The 24,864-nt window shown below is 41.7% G+C and overlaps 1 protein-coding gene across 6 annotated transcripts in view; it reads right to left on the bottom strand.

Annotated features, from left to right (window-relative positions):
• DOCK3 (dedicator of cytokinesis 3) overlaps positions 1-24,864 on the bottom strand; it is a 185,773-nt gene that overhangs the window by 36,228 nt on the left and 124,681 nt on the right. For 5 of the 6 annotated variants that reach the window (XM_054281259.1, XM_054281253.1, XM_054281254.1 and 2 more), the window contains exons 21-34: positions 24,729-24,829; positions 23,379-23,460; positions 19,208-19,378; positions 15,153-15,345; positions 14,021-14,148; positions 12,916-13,062; positions 10,815-10,913; positions 8,647-8,741; positions 7,105-7,180; positions 6,129-6,229; positions 5,791-5,849; positions 4,247-4,395; positions 1,929-2,014; positions 117-143 (exon numbers count right to left, since the gene is read on the bottom strand). In XM_054281259.1, the coding sequence (XP_054137234.1) occupies positions 117-143; positions 1,929-2,014; positions 4,247-4,395; positions 5,791-5,849; positions 6,129-6,229; positions 7,105-7,180; positions 8,647-8,741; positions 10,815-10,913; positions 12,916-13,062; positions 14,021-14,148; positions 15,153-15,345; positions 19,208-19,378; positions 23,379-23,460; positions 24,729-24,829 (1,514 nt within the window). The remainder of the gene's footprint in view (positions 1-116; positions 144-1,928; positions 2,015-4,246; positions 4,396-5,790; positions 5,850-6,128; positions 6,230-7,104; positions 7,181-8,646; positions 8,742-10,814; positions 10,914-12,915; positions 13,063-14,020; positions 14,149-15,152; positions 15,346-19,207; positions 19,379-23,378; positions 23,461-24,728; positions 24,830-24,864) is intronic. The other variant, XM_054281255.1, reaches the window with a different exon arrangement.

Genomic DNA, 24,864 nt, shown 5'->3' with positions numbered 1-24,864 from the left:
GGAGATGGAAAGACAGCAGCTGAGCCTTCCAGGGAAATGGTACAGGGCATGCAGACTGATACAGACAACTTGGTTTCTCCCTCACACAACAAATTCCAGAAGAATTAGCATCTTACCTGGGATAAGGCCCAAAGAGTTGGGTTCTACTCCAGGCAGCATGAAGTAAAGACAAGGAAATTACAGAACTGACAGGAGAAGGGAAAATATCCTCACACTGCCATTTAACAGATATGAAAAAGAACAACACTCATGGCAATGCTTGATTCCCACATTATTACCTGCAGCTTAAATACCACTAGCAGCAGTCAGAAACTGAAAAGGAGTCCAAACCTACTGCAAATATTTCTTCTTTGCTCATCCCTCCATAAATTTTCATCTCTAAACAGCAACCAACCAACCCTGATTCACATTGTATTTAAACTGGAAATAAAAGCAATCTGCTCCTGCCTAGCATAGAGAGTACAGTGAGCACCCATCTCACACAGTTGTGAAGGAAGAAGGCTGGAATAAGAACAATGAATACTGTGTTTAAAAAGTGAAGAAAGAAAGCAAATTTACATGCCACTTTCCCTGAAACTGGATTTCCAGTCAAAGAATCTGCCACTTCTAGGAAAGAAATTCTGTTGGGTATCACATCCTCCAAAGAGGCAAACTCTTCAGTATGGGATGATTTGCAGCTGAGGGAGCCAATTCCCTTTACAGCAGTGTAACTGAGACAGTAAAATTCAGGGCCAACTGTTTTTTCACACAGCATTTACTAATTTGTGGAATTTTTTCCACAAATTTTATGTTTCCTCATATTGTTCTCAGACAACTAGGTGGGAGATATAAACTAACTGGTTGCTGGAATTCCTGTGTTTCTTGGTAATGCATCCAATCACTACCACCTAAAAATGAGTAAAAAGTTACAGCCCTTGAATTTTTAACATTTCAGGTAATGCATGTCTTCAGGTGGAGCAAAGGCACACTATTCCTCTTGCCATGTGAATAAAAAAAAGAATAGATATTTCCTTTCCTTTATCCCTGAAATATACTTACTTTATCTGTACACATAAGATCCAACAGTTCCCAAGGCTGAATATACACAAATCCAAACTGAATACATTTCCATACTTCCTGAGGATAAGCACATGGAATGGGTAGGCTTATCTAGCTTGAAATGAATGAGTTTAAAATTCCAAATTCAGAAACAGAATTATTGATTCCAGCAAAACAAAGGTTTATGCCTCAAACAGCCAGTGTGCTATTGGGGGCCACGTAAAATTGGAATATATGGCTGAAATTCTGCTAATGATCTCTGTGGCTCACTAGAGTACTAAAGAACTTGGGTTAACTGCTCTGGACTGTCAAGAGTTTGAAATATTTCCTTCTGAAATAAAATAGGAACACTCAAAATTAAATTTGGAGACAGATCAGTAATCAAAGGTAAAGTCAAACATAAAATTTTCAACTTTATCCTTCTGAGTGTGAATGCTGGTGTCAAAGGAAGTGTCACAATGGACTCTGGAGGAAGCAACTGGCAACAGTTGAACCAACCATAACCTGGCCTTCAAAAATAGGAGGAAAGAAAGGAGAATGCTGAGGAAAATCTCCTTTGTTTTAAGACTCTGTAGATAGTACAGTGTCTCTCTAAACACTCCTGAGCCCAGGATCTCACTGCTATGGAAAGAGAAGGGCCCTGGCTCCTCCAGCAAATGAATTTTTGATAGGAGGATGATAACCTGTGCAGCCTTTTATTAGCTGTCACAGGGAGAAGACAAAGAAGAATTTAGGTGTCTGTATTACTCGCAGCACTACCTCACTGAGCCATTCCATGGCAGCCAGGCAGCCCCTCCCAGCCCTCCCCAAAGTTCTGTGCCTGCCCAGGTCAGTGCCTGACTCTTGCAGTGGCCCTGCACAACACGAGAGCATGAAGTGGCAGAGCTTACAGCAGGCTGAAGAGTTCCCTGTAGTTCTCATCACCTTTTCCTTCAGACACCAGGCTGTCCAGCTTATCGATCAGCTCGGCCTCCACCTGCAGGGAGAGACCAAATCCATCACTCAGACACTCTTCAGTGACCCAGCACATGAGGTAAACTGGATCCTGAGCTACAGCAGGATATCCAGCACCACTGCTCTGCTCTGCTGGTGGAATTGATTTGCAATCTCCCAGGCATCAATTAGAAGATTATTTGTTCATTAAACCTCACTTTTTAAGGCTCTCTATGATTATGTGACACTTTTGCTTTTTCTTTCACTTATATGAAGGGCCACACCAGCATAATTATGTTTCTCATAGAAAGATTTTGAATACATATTAATTCCCACCCTAAATATCAAGTGTGATATCAGATATTCTCATAAAATTGATTCAAGTGCAGAAATTGATGTATGTAACATTGAACAAAAACAACTTCATGAAGTCAGAAATCTTGCAGAAGACAGTTTCACTACCAGTGAAGACAGAGGCTCCTGAAGGCTGAAACTATTTGCAGAAACATGGCTTACTTTTATTTAAAGACAAGCATAGTTTGAGCTTCTCTACATTTTTCAGTTGCCAAATTGCAAAGGAAGTAAAGATGGGAAGGAAAACCAAATCAGCCAGTGGCACACAAATGGACTTGGTGCTCTTGTTGCTGAAATCATTACAGGGAGACCTGATTTCATCCCTGAATCAGACTGTATTGTTATCCAGTCTTGCTGAAAAAATAACCTTGTAAAAACATGAACTACTGAAGAAAATTTAAAAAGAGCTTGAAAATGAATTTTCAGGGTTTTTATATTTTCTGACAAACAACTGAATATTCAAAAGGCAAAGAGAAGCTCAGAATTAAAAAAAAATAACAACCCTTTGTTTGTGATCTACAGTGATTACAGAAATCAGTAATGCTGTGTCCAGCTATCCAGCATTATACTGGAAAGCAAATAACTGCCTGGCTCCAGCAGATAATGTTAATGAGGTTTATTACCTCTTGGGGTATTCAACTATTTATTTAATCTGTAATACAGATTATTATTTCATCTTTAACCTTAGAAGGTTACAATATATGCTTCATAAAGCAGTATGAAAATTTGCTCCACAGGTAATTTAAGAAATATTATTGGAGCTGTAGTTTAAAATACATTAGTGAGTATAAAAATTAAATGAAGATTACAAAGAGTTCATCCTGATACAGAAAATATAAATAGGCCCAGAAACTCAAAGGTGACTGTAGATGCTTCATACTGTAAATTCCAGAGAAAGACTGTTCTGTTGTTGTGCTAAAACAAGTGGAAAGAGGACTATGATCAAAATACTATTGCAATAATAACAATAGTAAATAATAACAATTATAGCAATCATGGGAGCTGCAGAGGAAGAAAAACAAGCTCCTGATAATACTTTTCCACACAGCCTTTAATAGATCAGGTTATGGGAAAGGTCTGCTGTTCTCCTGGAATGATAGATTAGATCTGGCATTTTAATGACTGTGCAAATAACTAATCACATGAATTATGATAATTTAATGGTGATTTACTCCTTCAGAGCACTTGTCTGCAGATACTGGCCCCCAGTATTGCCCCAGCACAATGACAATGAAACACTGTCATCCAAGGATCCAGACCAAGCCCATCCTTCATTAGCAATGCTCTGCAATTCAGGGATCTGGTTTGCAGTGGAAAATCTAAGCAATTCTCTGACCATGACTGGGAAACAATGATGAAGATTTCTCTCCCTGATTTGCAATCAGAGCTCACAGCAGGTACAAACTGCAGAGCTCTTGTTGGACTTAACCCTTCCCAGAGAGCTGCTGCAATTTGTGAAAATAAAAACAGCTACAAAGTCTGTTTCAAGGCATGGTATAATGATTTAATTATACCATACCACTTCCTAGCTGCAAACTGAAGACAGAGAAGCAGAGAGCACTGTTTTCACAAAGACTGGCTAAATCTTTACATCCCCATTTTTGGTTCTCAGTCTGACCCATTTAATGGCTGACTAATAATCTAAGTGAAACCACTGGGAGCAGTGATAACCCAGCACTTACAAAATTGTTTTCCTCATCTGTGATGTCCTGAACACATCCCTCCTCTTCCCCATGTTCATGGGAAATGCAGTTTGCACTGGTTAAACAATCCGGGGGGCCTTGTGAATTAGGTTTTGAATTTTCTATTTTATATAGATTTACAGGACATATTCACAGTCAGAAACAGATAAAAAAATACAAACTCCCTGCTTCCAGCTGGACACTGGAGACAGAGAGCAAGGAAAGCAAAGTGCTCTCACCTGTTTGAAGTTGCCATTCTTCCTCTGCTCCCAGTCCATCATGTCATGGAAGATGGGGATCATGATATTCCGGACTTCTGGTTGTGGAACAAGGGTAACACCCAGAAAGGGGCCAATCATTCCCGGAATAAAGTGAATCTTGTGCTCACCTGTACAACACAAAGCAATGGTAATTAAATAAAGGCCTTTGCTATCTGTCACTGAGTAAATAGGGAATCCTTGCAATAATGACATTTGCACAGTAGTAAGCATGAGCATTACAAAAGCAAATATTCTTTTCCTGAAAAGGAATGAAAAATCAGTATTTGCTTTACACCATTTCTTGCAAAGTCTCCAAGAGCATTTTTAATTTCACTGTGAAAGCCTTCAGCAAAAAATGTCAGTGCATTTTACTTTGCAAAGGAATTCAAACTGTCAAAAGTAACCCAACTAAAACATACTAACTGGGGGAAAAGAGGCCAGGGTACTTCCAATTCATGAAGATTTTGAAAGGGCTGATGAGAATAGTGGTATGTAATAGAGAGCACTTTTAGATTTCAAAGAACTACAGAGCTCTTGGTCCCCACTGCTGTCTGGATTTCCCAACTGCCCTTGGCTGGGACCAGTGGATCTCCTCCAGGAGGGACCTGAGGCACTTTGCTGACAGCCTCTCCTGAGCCATGCACTGTGCAGAGAGAAACTCAACAAAGCCTGAACTGGAACAGCATCCAGTGATAAATGCCTGCATCTACACATCCAAAACTGGCTTCTCTCTTCTCAGCTGAGTTTGTCCAGTTTGTTTTTCTGGGTATTGGATCTCTGCTACCTTGGAGGACCTTCTATTTTCCACACAGATCCTTTGAACTGTGACGAGTTCTGGCTGTATCATTTTAGGTGTACAAGACAAATCAGGTTTATTCAGTTTTCTTGCTTCCATAGCCTTCCTGACTGCTGTCTGAACCTTGTCCAGCTTGCCTTGGGTTTATATTTTTTTGTGTTTTGTTGTTTCTTTTAGCTGTAGAAAGCAGTACTGGGCAATGGAATCTAGAATCAAGTGCACGGAGGGAAAGCACAGTGACAGTAATATGGTCCCTCTTCTCTTACTCCAGATTCTTGCATATTTTCTCAAAGATTAAAAAATCTCCTTTACTCATAGCATCTTACAGGTAGCTCCCCTTCAGCTGATTATCACCATGGTACATTTGTTGTCTTTGATTTTCTGAATAGCAACTCCTACCTACATTCCTACACATAAAATGTTTGTATTTGGCTAGGTGAATATTTTGCAACCACATTATTAAGTTATCCAATCTGACTTGTGTCACTCTCTTGCTCTCTTAGTGATTCACCCCTTTCATATCCTTGTATTTGTGATCTCTATTAGCAAGCATTTTGTTATTTTCCTCTAGAATGCAGTGCAGAGAGAGTTTTGGTGGGAGAAGTGCTTCTCTTCAGAGAAACAAAGGATTCTGTGATGCCACAAAAGATTAAAAAAATTTTAAAATCTGAAAGAAACGGGATTTTCCTTTGGCTTTGGTTGTCAGGTGAGAGAGGGAGAGGCTTACCCAGGTTTTGCCACATGCTGAAGAGCTCATAGGCCATCATCACTCTCATATCACCATACCTGAGAGAGAAAAGAGACACAGCTGCCCAGGGAACCAAAACTTGCAAGGCAGTGATGTGAAAAAATAACCAAATGGTTAAAAAAATTCAATTCACATTTGTGTCAAAGTAAGAATATCAAACAACTTGACTGATTGATCACTGATTGCTGTATTGGGAGATCTGGTTATTCATTTCCCAGGCATTTCCACATCCCAGGTTTCATAATAAATCACAGAGACTTATGGTAGGAAAAGAAGGCTGGTTTTTGAGGTGGGAACCCAACAAAACAGATTCTTACTTATCCAGAATCTTCTTCCTCTTAGGTGGTGTGGCATTTTCTAGTTGGAGACTTGGCTGGTTTATAAACAAAACTGCCAGGCTGAAATAAGAGTTCCACACCTGTGACAAGCAAAGGAATTTTATAACATTACACTCCAAGAGTAAGTTTTAAAGAAGTAGAGAAAGACACTCCTTTTCCTAATCAAGGGGTAACTTCATCAATATGTCTCTTACTATGGAGGTACAAATTAACTCTTAAAGGCACAAATGGATTATTTAAACCCTGGTAGGAACTGACATTAAAACCCCCACAAAAGCAACGCCACTGGGTTTTCCTCTTTGCACCAAACCTCCAGAATGAATAAATTTGGTGACATCAGCAAACTTTTAAATTGTTCTTCTGTAGGTTGAACAGATTTTATCTGTCAAGAATTCCCAGAGATCAAATTGTATCATGAACAGGACCCCCATAATTTGGTCTGTTTTCCCACAGAGCTGAGGTTTTTGCCAGCTTGGTGTGTGCACTTGTGCCTAGGTGCATGTGTGGCAGCTCTTCCTTACTAACTCTGAACTTGCTGCCCATCTCCAACTACATCAGACACAGGGACAACACTCCCTAGGACTCTGTTCCTCCAGGTTTTGTGCCATCAGCCAGAGAGACCTCTGGGAGAATGCCCCCGCTTCAGGAAAAGCATTGCCTGAGTTTACATTGCATTATCCATCAGAGAGATGCTCCATTGGCCCCATGCTTATGGAATTACCAGTTTCCTTTACGAAGGACTCAATTTTCCTGATTTGATCTCATACTGTATCTGTTCTATTTCCCACCAATCCCACAGCAGATTCCATTCCTGGCTTTATCAGTTAGGTCATCTTCCTGACAGACACACTAATAAATGCTGCAAATATCATCAGCTAATGCAGAGGGCAGCTCCTGTTCCTTTGTTACTGCTGGTTTGAAAAGATGTCAGAACATTTTCTGAATCAATTCTTACTTTAAAATCGAAGTCCGTTTCTGTGAAATTCTTATGCAGGGCAGAAGACAAGTATTGAACTGTTGTAACTATGATACTGCAGCCAAAAACAATGAAAAGAAAACAAAAGAGAACATTTGAATCTGGAATACAGCATATTACAGTGGTTAGTGGTGCTGGTTTTACTACAGGTACAAAGAAGTGCATTCTTTGTGTAATCTCTGTGATATTTACGCACAAGTCACTGTTCTTTGCTTTACTACTATTGTAACTTTTAGAATTTACACATGAGCATTTAAAATCCTGTCTATTTTGCATGCCATATGGGGCCATATGACCACCAGGGAAATGGAATAATACACTCCTTTTCCTCCTGTTGTAAGCAGAAAGGTTTTTTTCCCCAGAGGAGAGTAACTCAAAAAGTTTGAGCTGTTCTTGTTCTTGTCTATGCACTTTATCTCACTCAACTCAAGATACTTGTGAGTATTTTGCTAATTTTTGATTCTGTGTTATTTTCTGTGGGTGGCTACATACACATTAGTGAAAGGCAATGAAGGCACATGATAGATTCAGGAATTAATAAATGGCATGTAGACAGGGCAACAGTAGTATCAAAAGAAGAGCACATCTCTGATTCACATGCAAGCAATACTCCAGCAGCACTGCTAAATGGAACTGTCAGTCTAAAGCTTTGTGGCAAAATGATGCCCAAGGGAACAGGAAACCTGCAGCATCTGAGGGAGCCACTGTTTCAGGAGGATTTCTTTTTTCTTACAGAATTTCATTGAATCTTTACGCTTGAATTCCTGAAATCCACTTCTTTCACTTCTCATTAGCAGGGTGGAATTGCAGAGCATTCAGCTCAGCTGAGCAGGCAGCCTTTAGGAGCATTTCCATGGTGTTTCCTCAGAGTGGGAATGCTCCAGCTGTCCTTCAGTCAGTGGGAACTCCACAGCTAGGTTAGCAAAGGGAACTAGTGGATCATTCCAGCCACCCTGTGTTCAACACTGCTGCTGATCCAAAGGGAACAGTACTTCACCCAGCAGAAGCAAGAAACTGAGATAAAATGGAGCATTAAATGGCAGATGACAACTGAATTGAGCAGGAACTCTGTGTAATGCTTTGGTGTCATGGCTGGGGTTTGCTCCCCCTTTCCCAAAATACCCGAGAGCCTCTCCCTGCTCAGCTACAGACGGATGTTCATGGGAAAAAACAGAAGTTCAAGGCAGGGATTCCCTGACAAGGGAGGGAGAGACTCATAAACAGCTCTTGCTGTGGGGAGCTGGGCTCACCCTGTGTGCTGGAGCTGCTGGGTCACTCAGCCCCTCACCCTCAGGGCAGCTCCTTCAGCTCTGCTTTTAACTCCTGGCTCTGAGAATGCTGCTGCAGTTTAACAAACCCACAAACACACAGGTTTGGTCGAGTGTTACAACAACAGCAGAATGAGCACAAGCACTCCAGAATTCCTGTCCTGATCCTCACATCTCAGTCTGAGGAAAAATACTGCCCCCAGGCTTTAACTGCCACAGAATGGCAACATTTTATTCCTGCTCCTCTACTTACTTGCTGGTGAGCAACCTCATGACCATCCAGTCTCGAGGAAAGACACTCATCTTCATCAGGTTCCGAAACACACAGAAAATCTTCAGGAGGAACTCCTGTCACACAGGGGAAATATGTAACAATCAGCAGCAGTTGCAGGTGAATCTATTTCCTTGATTGTAAGAAAGACAAGCTAAGTGTGCTCTACTCGAGCTTTGTGTTGCAAGGCCATTCACCTGGAAACATGAAAGCAACATACCTTGGAATATGGCTCTATTCCTTTTGTTTGAGTCTAATATACAACTTCCAGCTTCTTTAAAATCTTCACTTCTACAGGGAGATGAAAATCTTCCCAATGTGCATAATTGTATCTGATTTACATTATCACCCAGAGTTCCAGTGTCAATTTGAAGCTATTTTCAAATATACTGGACTCATAATCCCTTTTTAATGCATTCATTTTATTAATTTATCTGTCCAAATTTCTTTGGACTTGCGTCACAATTTGAGAACTAACCACACCCCCAAGCCCAATAAAACTCCTACACAGGCTTTCTAAAATAGTAACAGAAAACCCCATTTCTGGCAACACTCAGCAGCAAAGTGCTCTTAGACACATTCAGCTGGATGTTTGCTTTCCAAAAAAAAATCCCCAACCCTGAATACATTTCTGGTTTTTGACTACCTGCACCTCCATGTCTGTACAGAACAACAGGGAAGATCAAATGTGACAATCTGTAGGCCTTGCAACCTATGATTTTGTTGTTTTGTTTTCCTTCCAGACCAAATCAAAATAGTAGAGGAATTGGCTGAGCAGGGATTCTTCAAAACCGTGGTACCATTATGCCTTAATGGAGGGTGTCTGAATAATATCTTGTTGTAACTGAGCTCAGAGTAAAGCATTAGAAGCTCCTTGACTTTTGGCCTTATTTTGCCTGGAGTGTAACAGTGGTAAGTGAATAAAATGCCTTTCCATGCCAGAACAAGTATTGAAAATATTACAACAGCTATATTTGATGGGAAAGTAGAGTAATATATAAAATCTTCAGCCTTTGTGGTACTCTTGGAACATATACTCAGATTATCAGAGATACAACAGTTCTTTTGGGCATAACAATAAATTTTAGTTCAATGACCTTCCACAAGTCTGACATAAGAACTATAGTTTAGATGGCTTTTAAAATATCTATTAAAATTTATTATGAATTAATTTACCAAATCACTTTCCTGTGAGCAATTTCAAAGTTATCAGAAAGGCAGCAATCTTACATAACTATCAACCTGAGATACACTGAACCCTGCAACCTAAAGATAAGAATTTTATCATTCCAAATTCATCTCCCTAATTTATTCAGCTTCTCTATACGCACACAAAATATTTAAAAGGTGAAAGTCTATCCAGAAAGGACTTCTCACTGCTTCTCCATTTCATTTGTTAAGATAACAGAACATTGTTCTTATTGTGCATATTTGAGTGCCATGCTAAACAAAAGAATTTTATATAAAAGCTTGTCCTTATTTATAGGATTAGTCTGCCTTTTAAACAGGCTGTTGCTGGAGATACTCCTCTTCCCCACTGAAGCTGAGTTAAGAAGTTCTGCTGGTATGAGATGAGAGATGTGTCACTTCAAAATGTCAGAGGTCTGTGGCCCTCACCCACCCCTGCTGTTCATGGAGAGCCATAATTTAAACTGATGCTCTCAAGGAGGCATGCAGCAAGTGGAGTGGTAAGGTTACAGCTTTCCCCAAAAATATTTCATCTGCTAGAGACATTTGTAACCCCCAAAAGGCTTGAAATTCTCTTCTGGCATAAAATCAATACCCTTTGTAAGAAAGCTCCAGTGCATACTGAACATGTAGCAAAATGCTATACAACAACTGACTTGACATTCACAGGATTAAAAAGCCCTGTTCCTCTGCCTGTGTTTTATATGTAACAATTACAATATCCTTTATGTCCAACATCATCTATCCTGGGACTTTATTTGCTGTTATAAAGATAATTCAGTGCCCTGTGGTCTTAAATGTATTTTTGCAACACTACACCAATGATTGTAGAAGTGAAAGGGAGGTCCCTGAACAGAGTGCCAGTGGACAGGAATGATCAACAGGCAAGTGATGCTGGTGGGATTCCCCTCTGCTCTCCCATTGTCAGGGAATCACCCTACAAACATCACATCCTTTTGTACCTTCAGCTCATCCTTGCTTTGGAAGTTGTCCAGTAAGTGCTGGAAGTGAGTGTCTGACATCTGACGAAGCAAAGATAAAAGGCAGGAGACATATTCTCCCTGTTGACCAAATGAGAAACTCTTTCATTCAGACAATCTGAAATTCCACAGATACAAAGCTTAACCAGGGGGAAGGTATAAAGGGAGGGGTCTGAAATGGCCCCAATGCCTGTGAGGGGACAGCTGACATGCACAGAGATTGAAAGTACTGCAGGCTAACAGTTCCTGAGTTACTGTTAATACAGGGATACACCTCCAGGAGGCTCCTCCACAGATGCCAGTTTTAAAGATCTTTTAATCAAAGCTGTAGTCTAAGCAGAAGTAATTTAAAATTATTAATACAGACATTAACAAATCCCCCTCCAAGCATGCAGGTTTTGACAATACCTTTTTCAGGTACTTAAAACACAGTGTGTGTCAGAGGTGTGACTGCAGCTCATGCCAATAGACCAGCAGTTATTTGAACTAAGTGACTCTGACCAGTAAAGCAGTGACAGCTTGGATCAGGCTGGGCTACAGAAGGTGTCTGGAAGCTTGTAAATGTATTGCTTATTAGTGTTCACCAAGTTCTGTGCTGTCAAAGCTCCAGTACTGACAGATCTGCAGCCAGATTTCCTGAGCACAGTCTGGGTAAGCCTACATGAGCAACAATAACATTTCTGTAATTTTGCAAAGCAGATGCACCCTAACCAGTTACCACAGCATCCCAAAGTGTTTTCCAAAGAAGAGCTCCCCCATTTTACAAATCTGAAAGCAAAGCACAGAGAAGTTAAGCAATCTGTCCAAGAGAACAAGCAAAGTGGTGCCAAAAACATCAGGACTGGGTCTGTTGACTGCCAGTCCCTTGCACAACACTACTTTTTTCTGCAACAGAGAAACTCATTTGGAAAATGCACAAATCTAAGCCATATCTAATAAGAATCCATAGATCACTGTGCTGTGAAATGTAAACTGAGGAGCAAATACAAGGGACTGTGCCATCCATTTTATTGTTACTCTTAAATGGCTCAAGCATCTACCCAGAAGCTTTGACATAGGTTGTTGCAAGAAACTTTCCAGGGCTGAACTTCACAAGGAAGAAAGATGTGCTCTTCTGTGTGGGCTGGCATGTAGGAAACAGCAGGAAGTCAAATGGCAGCAGTAAAAGGCAATTGAGATATTACTGGACATTTGCAAGCCAGTCCTTTTTCTTCTGTATCAAAGCACATCTTGTTAACTGAGCTAACAAGGAAAGATCCAACCTTCTCTCTTGTGTGAAAAGTGCACCTTTAGTGCACATCTGCCCCCAGCAGCACTGCTGAGGTTTCAGCCATTTGCTAAAAAAACAAGTCTAAAAAAAGGATGTTCTGAACAGCAGCTTAGCATCCTACATTGTGCAAAAGCTGCATTAGAGACTCCAACAAACAAAAATAGGCTAAAATAGGCTAGAATAGAAAAGGGCAGAAATCCAAGAAAGAAAAAGGCTGAACAGCAAAATTCTATTCTTTTTCTTCTCTTCCACCACATGTGAAAGAAAAATTTCTTCCCTGTGGCTAAGGCTGGCAGCCTGGGTAAAGTGGTGGCTTCTCCCACCAAGCTCAACAGCTCAATCTTAATTTCTTTTGAAAAAGTATGTTGTGTTTCATTTACATGGAATAATCAGTGACCCTGGACAGGAGCTCTCCAGGGTGTTAAATAAAGGATTTAACCACAGAGCACAGTCATATCCTCAGTTTTGGGGATCACAACCTGATACTCATTATAGCCCTTGGTGAAACCACTGTAAGGGTGAAGCCCCAGGCAGCTCCCTAGTACCTCAAGTCTTAAGCAATAACTCTCAATCACAGCTGCAAAGACAAACAAGAAAATAATCTGGAAATCCACTAAAGCTTCCTGAGCTCCAGTGCTTCCTGCAGCCCTCACTGGTGCAGGGAGGAAGGAATGGGTTTGTGGCTTATTAAGGGAAAGAGACAAAGCCCTGGGCATTCATGCAGCAGAGATGATGATGAGGTGCCAGTGGTGGTGAGGGACTGAACCAGAGGTTAGAGAAGCAGGAAATAGAAACTGATTGTTAGTTACTAACAGTGATTTCTGCTGTGCACTGCGGGCAGCGCTGCCCTCTTACCGCCTCCTGAGACTGCGATTTACTCATGATTGTGAGCAGAGTTTGTAACAGCACGTCCAGGAGGCTCTCCACCATCATCTCAACCTCCTCCACGACATCTCCCTCCTACAGCAAGTGGTGAGCAAACACACAGTTAGAAACTGGAGAGATGGAACTGGGAAAGACAGCTCTGCTGAGTGAGCCGTACCAGGCTCCCTGGGACAGAGAGCTCTAGAACAGGCTCACAGAAGTACAACCAAATTCCTCATTGGTTCCAGATCCTGTTGTTCTGTCAGAGTGTGTGTTACCTGGACAGTCTCTGATGGAAACATTCAGGGTCACAGCCATAAAGGTTAGTCTATAGTCAAAGGTCTAGAACACAACAGGAGCAGATTATGTTCAGGAACCTTTACTCCACGGCAGTATTATTTTAGCTTATTTCCATTATGCCTTTCATCTCATTCCTTTCACACAGAACCTTGACTTGCAATTGGAAATACACATTGGCGTGAATTATATTTAGCACCATGAGCTTCCTACTTTAGTCAGGTGGGGAAACTTCACCACCCCCTCTTTGTGAGCATTGCTTCACATGATCCAGTTACCATTTGAGATCAGAGTATTATGACCGTCAAAGCTGGGTGTTGAAACTCAGCAGCAATTTCCAGAACTAAGTGGGAATGCATTGATTGGATAATTTTAGAGTATTCTTTTAATGTGCACCACAAAGTGCTAGTTACTGTCTCTTGCAGAACTGTGAGTCCTTGAGCTGTGTAGAACTTTTAATCTCCACTGACATCCAAGTTCTGGGCTTGCGTGAAGAAAATTAAACAGTGTCAAAGCTGGTGAGGGTGTATGTGATTCCCCCCTCCCAACAGCAGGCACACTGTGTAATCAGGATGCTCTGAGTCACACACAGAGCCAGACCCTCATTTCAGATGCTCTCCTGCTGACAGCACAATCTTGTTTTTAAACGGTTCTTTGAAAAACCTGTATTAACCTGTAACATTGTCTCACTCTCTCACTCTTCATTTTACTAAATCAGAGGTGCAAATAAAAAATTGAAATCACGTAGCAGATTTACCAAAGAACTGGTCTTGATTATGGAGAAGATACTACTGAGGATCCCAGAGCAGATAAGCAGCTCCTTCTGCTGTCGTAGGTGAAGGTGAATGTGGTGAAGGACCACAGGCAGCAGGATGCGCCGGGACTCTGGATGAAGGAAAATCGTTACAAACGTAAGGAAAGAAAATATTTACAATTACAATGGATGGTTTTGACAAAGTTCTGTGGTGTTATTCTCACCTTGTACTGAGCACAATAATTTAAGTGCACTAACTTGAGGTCCTCACTACAGGAAAGAGAAACCCAGTGGAGCTTTCTATCTTCCACTTTTACCTTCATAATTTCTTTCATTCAGACCTTCATGTATGAAATACACTCACAATCTTCAGCCATTTTCCACTGAGTTCTTAAAGATTTTTTTAAAATTCTGTTTTAAAGTATATGTAAGCAATAATATATTTAAGTAAAATTTTAAGAACTAAAGAGTTACTAAAGTGTTGAAATACTAAAGTTACAACAGAAAGATTAAAGATACTTTAAAGGAATGTGGTGGGTTTCTCACAAGACTATCCCCCCTGCTTCTCAGGCACAAGCTGGCTGGAAAGGAGATTTTCTTCCTGTCCATGGAAGAAAATAAAAAAAATTATTAAAACTGCCTAAGACAGTTTCCTTCCTTCCATGGACAGGAAGAAAACCTCCTTTCCAGCCAACTTATGTCAACAACATGAAACGTAAAGTGAGATTTGGCAGTTTTAATAATTAACTAATTTTTAATGTATATTAATCAACCTTTAATAACTACAATTTATCTATGATGGATTGATAAACATTTCCTAGCACAGTGAAACTTGTAAAGTATTTGTACTGAACAGAGTTAACAGAATTACTGAATATTCTGAGTTGGGACAAACAAGGATCATGGAATCCAACTCTGAAGTGAAAGCCCTTGGGAAAAGAGAGATCAAGCCCACAGTGTCGGTTTGATGCTCCAACCAACTGAGCAAATGAATGCATTTATCAATGACACTGCCAAGAGAAACAGTGACCAACATCATTGGCATTCAGAAGGGAATTACTCCCAACAGAGGCACTGCCAAAGCCCCCAAGGTGCTGCTCCCCTGAGCGAGCAGCAGCCCCCGAGCCCAGCTCACCTGAGAAAGAGAAGAGGCGGCTGTCGACCGTGCGGGCGATGGACTGGAGCTTGACCACGTCCATGGACTGGCCGATGTGCACCGTGCTGGGCATGCTGCCCAGCGTGCCCCGCACGAACTCCGCCACCTCCTGCACCGTGAACATCTGCAGCAGCTCGTCAAAGATGGCAGGGAACGAGTTCAGCAGCGCGGCCTGCGGGGACAGGAGCAGCTCAGCACCCGCAGCTCCCCACCCGCATCGGTGCAGAGAGGTGGGAACAACAGGAACACTCAACTAGGGTCTGCACAAAGCTACTACAGACTGTGCTAGGGCTGGTGGTCATGGCTGGTGGTACCTGGGGCTCAGAGTGAACAAGTCACATGTAGCATAGAAAAATCAAGTGCTGCTGCAAGAGTGAATCTTATGAAAAGTAGAGCACATAGATACAGCTTCAAAAAGCTGTGTTTTAGGAGACAGCTTATAAAATAGAAGAAAAATTGAGATATCAGACAAGATAGTCCATTTTTGTTGATTTCCTTTTGTCAGTTAATACAACACTTGCTTCTGATTAGAGAGTTCTATACCAATTGTTTGTACCAGACTAATACCTGAGACAGTTAAAATTCTTCAGAAAATATTCTGAAGTGAAGAACCTGCTGACAGACCCTTAACCAGCTCTGCCATGTGACATTTCAGGATCTCTGCAGCAGGGGTGGGGTGTGAGTCCATGTGAAAGAGGCACCACATCATGCGAGTGTTCATGTGATTCTTGCAGTAACAGATATTTCCAGTAAGCTGGAGCTATCCTTGAAAGTGCTTCTTGAAGTGCAGAAATGGTTCAACACAACAGCAACAAAAATCCCTTCATGTCATTTCCTATTCTCCAATTAATTTTTTCACAGGAGTAGAAAATTCCATGCATCACCCTGTGCTCAAGTTCTGCACACTTGGTGTCCTATCAAACAACTGCCACCAGCTCTAATGTTTTAAAATTCTTCCCTTCATCCATATCCTACCCAAGCTTCACACCTGCTTCCTCATTGTAACTATTTTCATTCCTAGCTGGTTGTTTTCTTGAGCCAGCCTCACCTCCACTCTTCCCTTCCTGCCATCCCCACCTCCTTTCCCTGAAGCTCTCCACACAAACCCTTCAGTGTTTTCCTGCACCAGCTCAGATTTACCAGACTTCACTGCAGATCTCTATTCAGCTTTGTCCTTCCAGAGTCTCAGCACTGTCAGTATTTCCTTTTCCTCAGAGATTTTTTTGTTTTCTCATTGCATAAACATTTCTTTATCTCTTCCATACTGACATGACTCTCCTAATCCATATAATCCCAGCCTCCTTCTTTGCCAAGTTTTTTTCCTTCACCAGTGAAATCTATTTAATAGTATTTGAGCAAAATCAAGTTATTTTTGCAACTAACATGGTAGAGCTCATTAAATTATTCTGAATATAAATTTACTTCTTCTAAATATAAAATTCCTTCTTCCACTTGTTCTTTCTCAAAATCTTGTTTTGTTACAATCAATTCAGATTACACAAACCCCCACAAGGCCTCCTGGGTGTTGTCACCTATTTGTTCCTGCATACCTACAATGTACTAACAAAATAAATAAGTATAAATTGTTTCACTAGCTCCTGGTACTCTTGGAAGGCAGTAACAGCCACAAATCCAGTCACTGTCTTTATCTTTGGGATAATAGAAGTGAAATTACAATGTTGGCTCAACAAATCCTTACAGGAGTTTTCCTAAACTTTCTGTTACTTTTAAAGCAGAAGGATTTCTGTAAAACCCCTGGCAATCCAAGGGTAGGCATGGGATCTCTTCAGGAAGATTTGGAGCTGTCCTGAGGCGACCTTGAAGGGTCCCATTATTGCTCAACACCCTAAAATATGCTGGAACATTACTCATGTCAAACTAATTGCCTAGGAAGAAGGAAATCAGTTTTACTCTCATTGCTGGAAAAAACTGAGATCTCTCAGTTATCTTGGAGAAGAGGACAAGTGTGAGGGAAATTGTTTGCCAGGGCCTTGAGCATTTCTGTGGGTATTTAACTATTGTCCAGATTTCCAGAACTAATAATCAAATAAGAAACAACTGCTTGGCTCCCCTGAACAATTTGATTTATATCATCAACACCCTCAGTATTGTCTTTTTGGTGTGTGGATGATATAAACTGGTCCATGAATAACTGAAATATTCCACATCTCAAAGTTCTAATGTACTGGCCACTGAAACATCACACTCTAGTTTATATGCAGGAAAAGAGTGTTTGGGGTAGGGAAAGGAGATTAACTGGGAACATCCACAATGAAACACTTGAGCAGTCCTGGGGATCATTACTTACAGAATTAAATGTCGGCCTGGCTGTGCCCCCACCTTTTTGTGGGGCACCTGTCCCGGCTCCGCTCGCCTGCCCTCCAGGCTGGGGGGCCTACGGGGCAAGGGGGTCAGGGGGCAACACAGTGGCAAGGGGGAAACAAAAAGTAAACTTTTCAAAGATTCAACAAGGACAGGCTTTACAAATTATAAAGAAATACCATACTGAGAGAAAGGTGGAAAAAAATTAAGAGAAAGAAAAAAATGGAAAATTCCCCATCCTCAGAGTGACTCTCCCTCTCTATTTGGGACCAACACAACTGGAAAACATTCAGCAGATAGTGTTTCCATTCACCATCACTTTGTCTGCAAAATTCTGTGCACTGATTGCTCTTGTTCCTGGCTCATCGTATTATACCCACTAATGGGTAATTAAATAAAACATTAGAGCAGCTGTTCTCAAATCTTTCAGAGCAGCTCCTTAAGAAAGGGATCACTCCACTGGCAGCTTCCTGAACCAGCAGAGTCACTGCTTGGCTGCAGTGTTCACAGCAGCTGCTTCTTTTGCAAAATACAGCAGGTGTTCCAAACACCTGTAATTCTGCATTAGTGATTACAAACCACCTTCACATTAACCAGGGAGCTCTGGGTGCTCCATCCTGACATTCTCTGAGCAGAGGCATCAAACAGGATGTTTGACATTTAAAATTTAGATGCAGCAGTATGTAATGCAGTACAGAGGTCTTTAAAACCGAGCCCAAAACTCAGCAGCATCCTTACTTGGAGTATTGTCTTCAGCCCACATGGAATCTTCATGAAGTCCCCTGGGCCACATTTAATGATGCAGTAAATATGAGTAGGGGCATCACAACATGTTTGTGGTCAGGCTGTACATGATTCTGACTGTAATTTTAGCACATGCTGGAATTGTTTACCTGAGTGCAAACACATTAGTTGAACTTCTCACTGTGATGCTGCTGTGACCATAAATATTGATTTGAAGTACTATTAGTGAAGGATTTAGAAATTCTTGAAGCCAACTGTTGCATACAAGTAGAGATATTATAAAAGGCCTTATAAAATCAGGCCTTGCTCTGCTAAACTAGCACCTGGCCTGTTTTTTCCTCTAAGTGTAGTTAGCTAACTTCCCATGTGAAAAATCATAAGAATGAAAGCAGTTAACAACAAGCTATTCTGGTAATAAAACAATTTGCACCTGTTCTAAACAAGAATTCTGTCCCATAAGAATCAGTGAAGAAAATATGGAAACTAACCAAATATACAGAGATTTGACAGATGTACACCCTAGCCATTTACCCACCAATAAACTGCGTGCCAGTGTATTGCTGACCAGTTAGGTTTAACACAGTGCCTTATGGTATTTCCTATAAATATGAAGTATGTGAATAAAGGATGGGCTTTTCCTGCATGGAGAAACTGAGTCCCATCTGCTTTGTTGCAACAGCCAATCATAAGACATAGGAATGAGGGAGACTTGAAAACAGAGTTTACTTTTGTGAACAGCAGAAATTGCATTCTCATGTGGAAGTCACTTCCTCCTAGAGTGCCCCCAGCCCAGCTCACCTGTGCAGAGTTACTGCCTAATGCCATTAATGGGTGTCTTGTTTCCCAGCATCAGCAGCTTGGTAGGAGGGAAAACTGACCTGCATTTCACCCCCGTGTGCCCACACCTCCCACCCCTGCAGGAACAGCTGCCTTGTGGTCTGCCAGTGGGAGTGTAGGAAATAGCAAACCTGTGTGAAGATGAGAGTCTCAGAGCTCCTGCTGTCCAAGCTGAGCACAAATCTGATGGACTGGAAAAGCTCCTGGATGCTGGAGCGGAACTGCTCCTCCTCCATTCCACAAGTAGCTCTGGAGTAAAGGATCCGAGATTGGACAATGAACTTGAAAAGATATTCCAAGGCCTTAAGGAGCAGGAGAGGAAGGAGATCAAGGCAGAGAAAAAGAAAGAAAAATAAAGGAGCTTTAAAGAGAGCCAGGAAAGACTCTACATGCATAATAACTAAATTCTTGAGCTTTAGAAAGGAGAATGAAAAACAGGCTTTATAAGTTACATAATTCAGTTGAGGAAGAACTACTCTTAGACAAGTACCCATTCTCAACCAATAATTTTTGTTACTTCTATGTCCCACTAACAGAAAAAGTATGCATTTACATGAAGGAGACAAATCTGAGTTACATCATTTGAGGAAAATTTTGGTCAAGGTATGAAACTTCTGGTTTTCTCATGACTTGGCACAATGAAGTGGCTGAAGAAGCTGTTCTGTTTTCTTTCAAAATTTTGGAAATGGCATTATTTAGAACTGCACTGATTTGGCAGCAGTGACCATGAAGAAAACACATTGTTCTGAGCAGCTGTAACAAGTCACTGTCCTGTCAACAGTTCTGAGCCACCCCAGCAAGGTGACACTTCACACTTTGATACTGGCTGTGCACAACTGGCAGTGCCAGAGTGTACCAGATATCAGGGACATCACTCCTTCTGTTAGTGCTTAACAGGATTCACCAGCAAAGCAGGAGTGAGGGAAGACATAATTCATGTTTTGATGATATCCTCAAAACCCAGCACAGGAAAACAACAGGCTGGAGATTCAGCAATCATAGGCTGTACAGAAACCTTAGTAATATTTCACTGTATTCCATGGAAAATGCTCTTGTCTCACCTCAGTGCTGGGAATTCAAATACAAGTTTTGCTCCCAGGAGATATTTTTGCATCCATAAGAGTCCCTCACTGAACCACCACACAATAAGCACAAGTATGCAATGCTATGTTGTAAGCTTTAGAATGCCACAGCTTTAAGGATATAGAACAGGAATGTCAAATTCCTCATAAAGCCATCATGGATTTCAAAATGCCATTGACTCTTACAGCCTTCCCCCCTCCTCCTCCCCCCCAGACATTATGGCAACATTGGTAATTAGCAGTTATTATTTATGCTTCTGTACTAAACCATTTCTCAGTGAAGCTTCCTTACACCAAGGAACTTCATCAGGAAATCTCAGCTGTGTTCCTGTTTCCAGACAAGACAAAGGCCAGCTGGATCCCAGTCAGCTCTCCGAGGCTGACAGCCCTGTGCCAACACCAAACCCAGCACATGCAGTGCTCATGGGAGCTGCTTTGGGCCTTCAGTACACACAACCATGAGTCTCATCTGAAGGCTCCTAACTTCAATGTGAGGTTCTGCAGTGAATCAGAGCATTTGTGTGTGAACCTCCATAATTCCCTGTGGAAGGTGAGACAGCAGGGCTCAGAGCACTGCACTTCCTTAGCACAGTGAGCCCACATAGGCAGTGAACCAAGGAGTTCCCAGTGTTTGCACACGTGGCTGGGATGCTAAAAACACAAACCAAGTCTTGGCAGCACAAGTCAGCACCAGGACTAACTTTGGCTCTTGCTACCTACAGCATCACAAAGATGATGTGAATTTGTGACTAAGGACATACAAGTGCACTGAGATAAATTCCCAGCCTTCAGTGATGTTTGGCGTGATATAAAAGATCAGTGTCAAATTGAAGTAGGTCCCTCACAGCCTGTGTGCATGCTCATGTAACAAGTGAGCACCTCTGCCCTGTGACCAGCACAGAAGACTCAGGGAAAACCTCCTGAGGGAAAAAAGCCCTTGCTGTTGGTTCCCTAATCTAGGCAAAACCCACTTATAGTTCTGCTGGAAGAGAACTGAAGCTGGAAGGGCATTTCCTTGACACAGTTCCTTAGTTCTTAATTTCCTCAGGGACAGCCAAACTGGCTGTGGAGCCATTCATGGACACTTGGTTACAGAAATCCCCTGGGAGGCACAGGCAGCTCTTCCTGGATGGAGCTTTTGTGGAGCTTTGTATAGGGCACAATAAAGGAGCATGATGCTGTGTTCTAGGTAGAAAATTCCTTTCAGTTATAGCTTCTCCAAGTTGCACAGGAGGTTTTGAGAATTAAGACCAGTCTTGAGGGAGGTAAGAAATTCTAGAAGTCCTCTAGAACTCTCTTTGCTAATGCCAGGGGTGGAAATCGGAATCCTATGAGACATCTGCATGTCCATGATGAATGTACATGAGCAGCCAGGAGCCGTGAGAGTGCAGAGTATTTCAGCACCAGCTTTAGGGCACTACACTGAACAGATAATTCAAGGAAAAAGGGATACAAAGCTATCCTATTTTCTCAGTCAAAGAACTTCTAATGCAAGGAGTGTGGTGAACACATCAAAGCCCACAGAAATCCCCAACAGTAGAATCTGGTACTAGTAATGAAACATTAGCAATGATAATGTCTTTGGTACAAACTTTCTCCAAATGCCTGAAATACAATCTGGAAACAAAGAAGGAAATCAATCACTTCTCTGTAATGGGAGAGGATAAAGACCTGAATCTGGGCCTGCAAGAGATACCTGCAAAGGCAACTGTCTGAATAAGATGTGACAGCAGCGTGGGTGGCAGAGGATGTGCTGTCAGGTCTGCACAAACTCTGCTGGGTAATTTTAATTCCTGTGCTTGGAAAGGCTTGGGCTGTCAGGTCTGCAAACTGACCTCCCTCCCAGAGGGAACAGCCACATCCCAGGCCAGCACTTGAGAGCCTGAGAAAGCAAAGAGCTGCCTTGGAGGCTGACACAAGGTACCACATTCACAAACTGACTTCCCTAACCCCAGCTGCTGAAAGACATTCCTGCATTCCTGTCTTTACTGTTTCCAAACAGGACTGCTATGAGGTTCAACAAATGCAGATCACATAGGGACAATATCCTACATCTCTATTTGCTGCACTGCTTAAACCACTAATGAGTGGTTTGAGAGGCAAGAAAACCTCCTCGAAGTCATTCCAGCTGGAGATCTTCTTCTCATCTTCATAACTTTAATAGCTTTTTTCTCAGTTAAAAAACACAAGGGAGCTAATGATAGAAAAAAAAAAAAAGAATGAGAAAGTTGCAAATTCCTTGAAAAGGCATCTTTGCCCTATTTTTACCATTCCATATGAATCTGTGGTTGAAGATTCCAAAGAAGATGTTCCTAAGCATGTCAATATCTACAAAGCCAAAGCAAGCCCTGGTGTAATGCCCTTGTACTATCTGAGTAGGATCCTAGCAGGGGATCTGGAAGGTGAGAGGATGACATTGGCAGTGTCCATCACCTGGAAGAGGTTACACCTATTTGAACAGACAAGGGACAAAATCCAAGTGCTGATCACTGCCACTGCTTCCTGTTCTCCAAGTGCCCAGACTCAGGTGTTAGGGCACCAGCCCCCTTGGAGGCAGGTGGGCATTCACTCAAAGAAAAACATCTTCCTGCAAATGTTGGCATCTTGTATTTGTGCACTTGACACACTGACTTCCAGGCTTACACATGGTAAAATGAATATTTATCCTCTGATTTTTCTGTAATAGCACCAAAACATTCCTGGTGTTTCTCACAGCTGTGCCTCCCTGGGACATCATGCTCCTATCACAGAACCATAGGTCAGGTCCTGTGCTACTTCTGAGGATTTCCATCCTGTTAAAGACTCATTTATCTGCTGCTTAAAATACTCCAGGACTTCAACCCATGCTACAATGGAGCTGTGTCACAGCCAGAAATGAAGAGCTTTGATCCACAGCACCCATGCCTGATACACTCAAATACACTGCTGCATGGGGGGCAAGGTGCAGCCCACATCAATGGGGTATTTATGCACTGGCCATGGTTCTAAGTCCCATTTAAGTTCTCCACAGGGTTGCAAAAGGGCTTAAAGTGACTTAATTATTTCAATTTTTTCAGCACAAGAATGAATCTCCCCCTAAAACTAAAACTGTGGCTATATATAAAAAAACCTGGTTAAGCAATTCTAGGAAAGCAGTGCTACACTACCCTGATTCCATTTGCAGCTGTGCCAGCCCCTCTGGTGCCAGAGGAGCAGCCAGCAGTGCCCATTGGATACCTACCCTCATTGCCTCCTGGATGTGGTCCTGGCGCACGAGCTCGGCCGAGCGGTCCATGTACCACTTCAGACAGCGGATCAGCTCCCTGGGGGAACAGCAACAGCAGCTTCAGCACCTCTTCTGACAGCCAGCAAACATCCTGGGGTTAGGGACACCTCTCTAAACCAGCCTCATTTCACTTTGTTTCAGTGGTCAGTTACAGCTGTCCTTGGTACTGAATTGACATAGTATTTACATTTATTTAAATTTCAAAACCAGAAAAATCATTTCTTCTCTGTAATTGACTTGGACCATGAGGAACACTAAGAGCACATAAAAAAGGTGTTGTTAGAAAGATAGCTGTCATAAAGGCATGGTTCTAAGACCAAAATATACATTTGTTCTAATAAGAGATCCCAGCTTTCATCTTAGTAAGAAGCCTTTAGAAACTGAGATCACAAAGAAAATACCTGCATCTATTTTGCTAAATACACGAGACCATCTGGATTAACTTACAAAGTTGTATTAAACCCATGTTTTATTTCAGACATCAGATCACCAAAAAACATTTGTTTTGTCTGAAAGAGGTGCTAATTAACACAAGGCAGAACACCTTTTTACCCTCTGAACACAACTGTGCCTTCCAGTGTTGTATATTATCTATGGGTTTCTACCTGCCACTGATAGAGTATTTTTCACATTTATTTTAATTACACAAAAATGTGAATTGCTTAAAAGAATCAAAAGAAATTATTAGCTGTTTTTTATAGTTTACTGTGGCCAAAGATAGAATATACTCAAATATACAAAAGCAATGGTCTAAAAGAAAAACCCAACAACCTGAAGGGTAACTGTTAGTGCTTTCAAAAGGTCAATCTCATTCTCTGATGCAAGACTCTTTTGAATACCAGGAAATAAGACAGAATCATCAAAGTGACAGTGAAATTTAAATTTCTGATCTACTGAAATTAAACTGTAACCAAATAGAACATCTTCTGTGAATATCTGTCTACTTTGGAAGTTACAATTAGTTCTCTAAGTCACACAAGTCATGTCTCCCAGCATCCTTAAGATGAGGAATGCACATGCTCTCGGGAGCTCATTTGTATAGACTACAGACTGATAATGAGTTGTTGCTGAGTGTCTCTTCAGTTAAAAAAAAAAGCAAAAAAGAAAGAAAGAAAAGAAAGATTTGCCAGTCCAGAAGGGAAAGAGAAATGCCCAACCATGCTGAGCCACTGGGGACATTTGGCAGCTTTTCCCTACAGCTGTGCTGGAAAACTTCCAGGTGAGTAGCTCTACTTTTGGGGGCACTGCTGCCACGAAGGTTGTGATCCTGATGCTGCCTCTCAGGGGGAGGAACACAAGACCTACTTGTAAGCCAGAGCTCCTGCAAAGTGCTTCTGGATGTAGGTGTCCATGACGGGGCGGAAGTGGAAGTACTTGCTGTCACGGAGCAGGTTGATGATGAACACCTGGGGACATGGAGGAGGGAACCCAGCTCAAGGAG

The sequence above is a fragment of the Melozone crissalis genome, unplaced genomic scaffold (genome assembly GCF_028551555.1).
Source record: "Melozone crissalis strain CALT ecotype California unplaced genomic scaffold, PUWL_Pcris_2 ptg000029l_1, whole genome shotgun sequence".
Lineage (NCBI taxonomy): Eukaryota > Metazoa > Chordata > Aves > Passeriformes > Passerellidae > Melozone > Melozone crissalis.
Note: the sequence above shows the minus strand (reverse complement) of the source record. Positions and strands in the feature narration are given on the sequence as shown.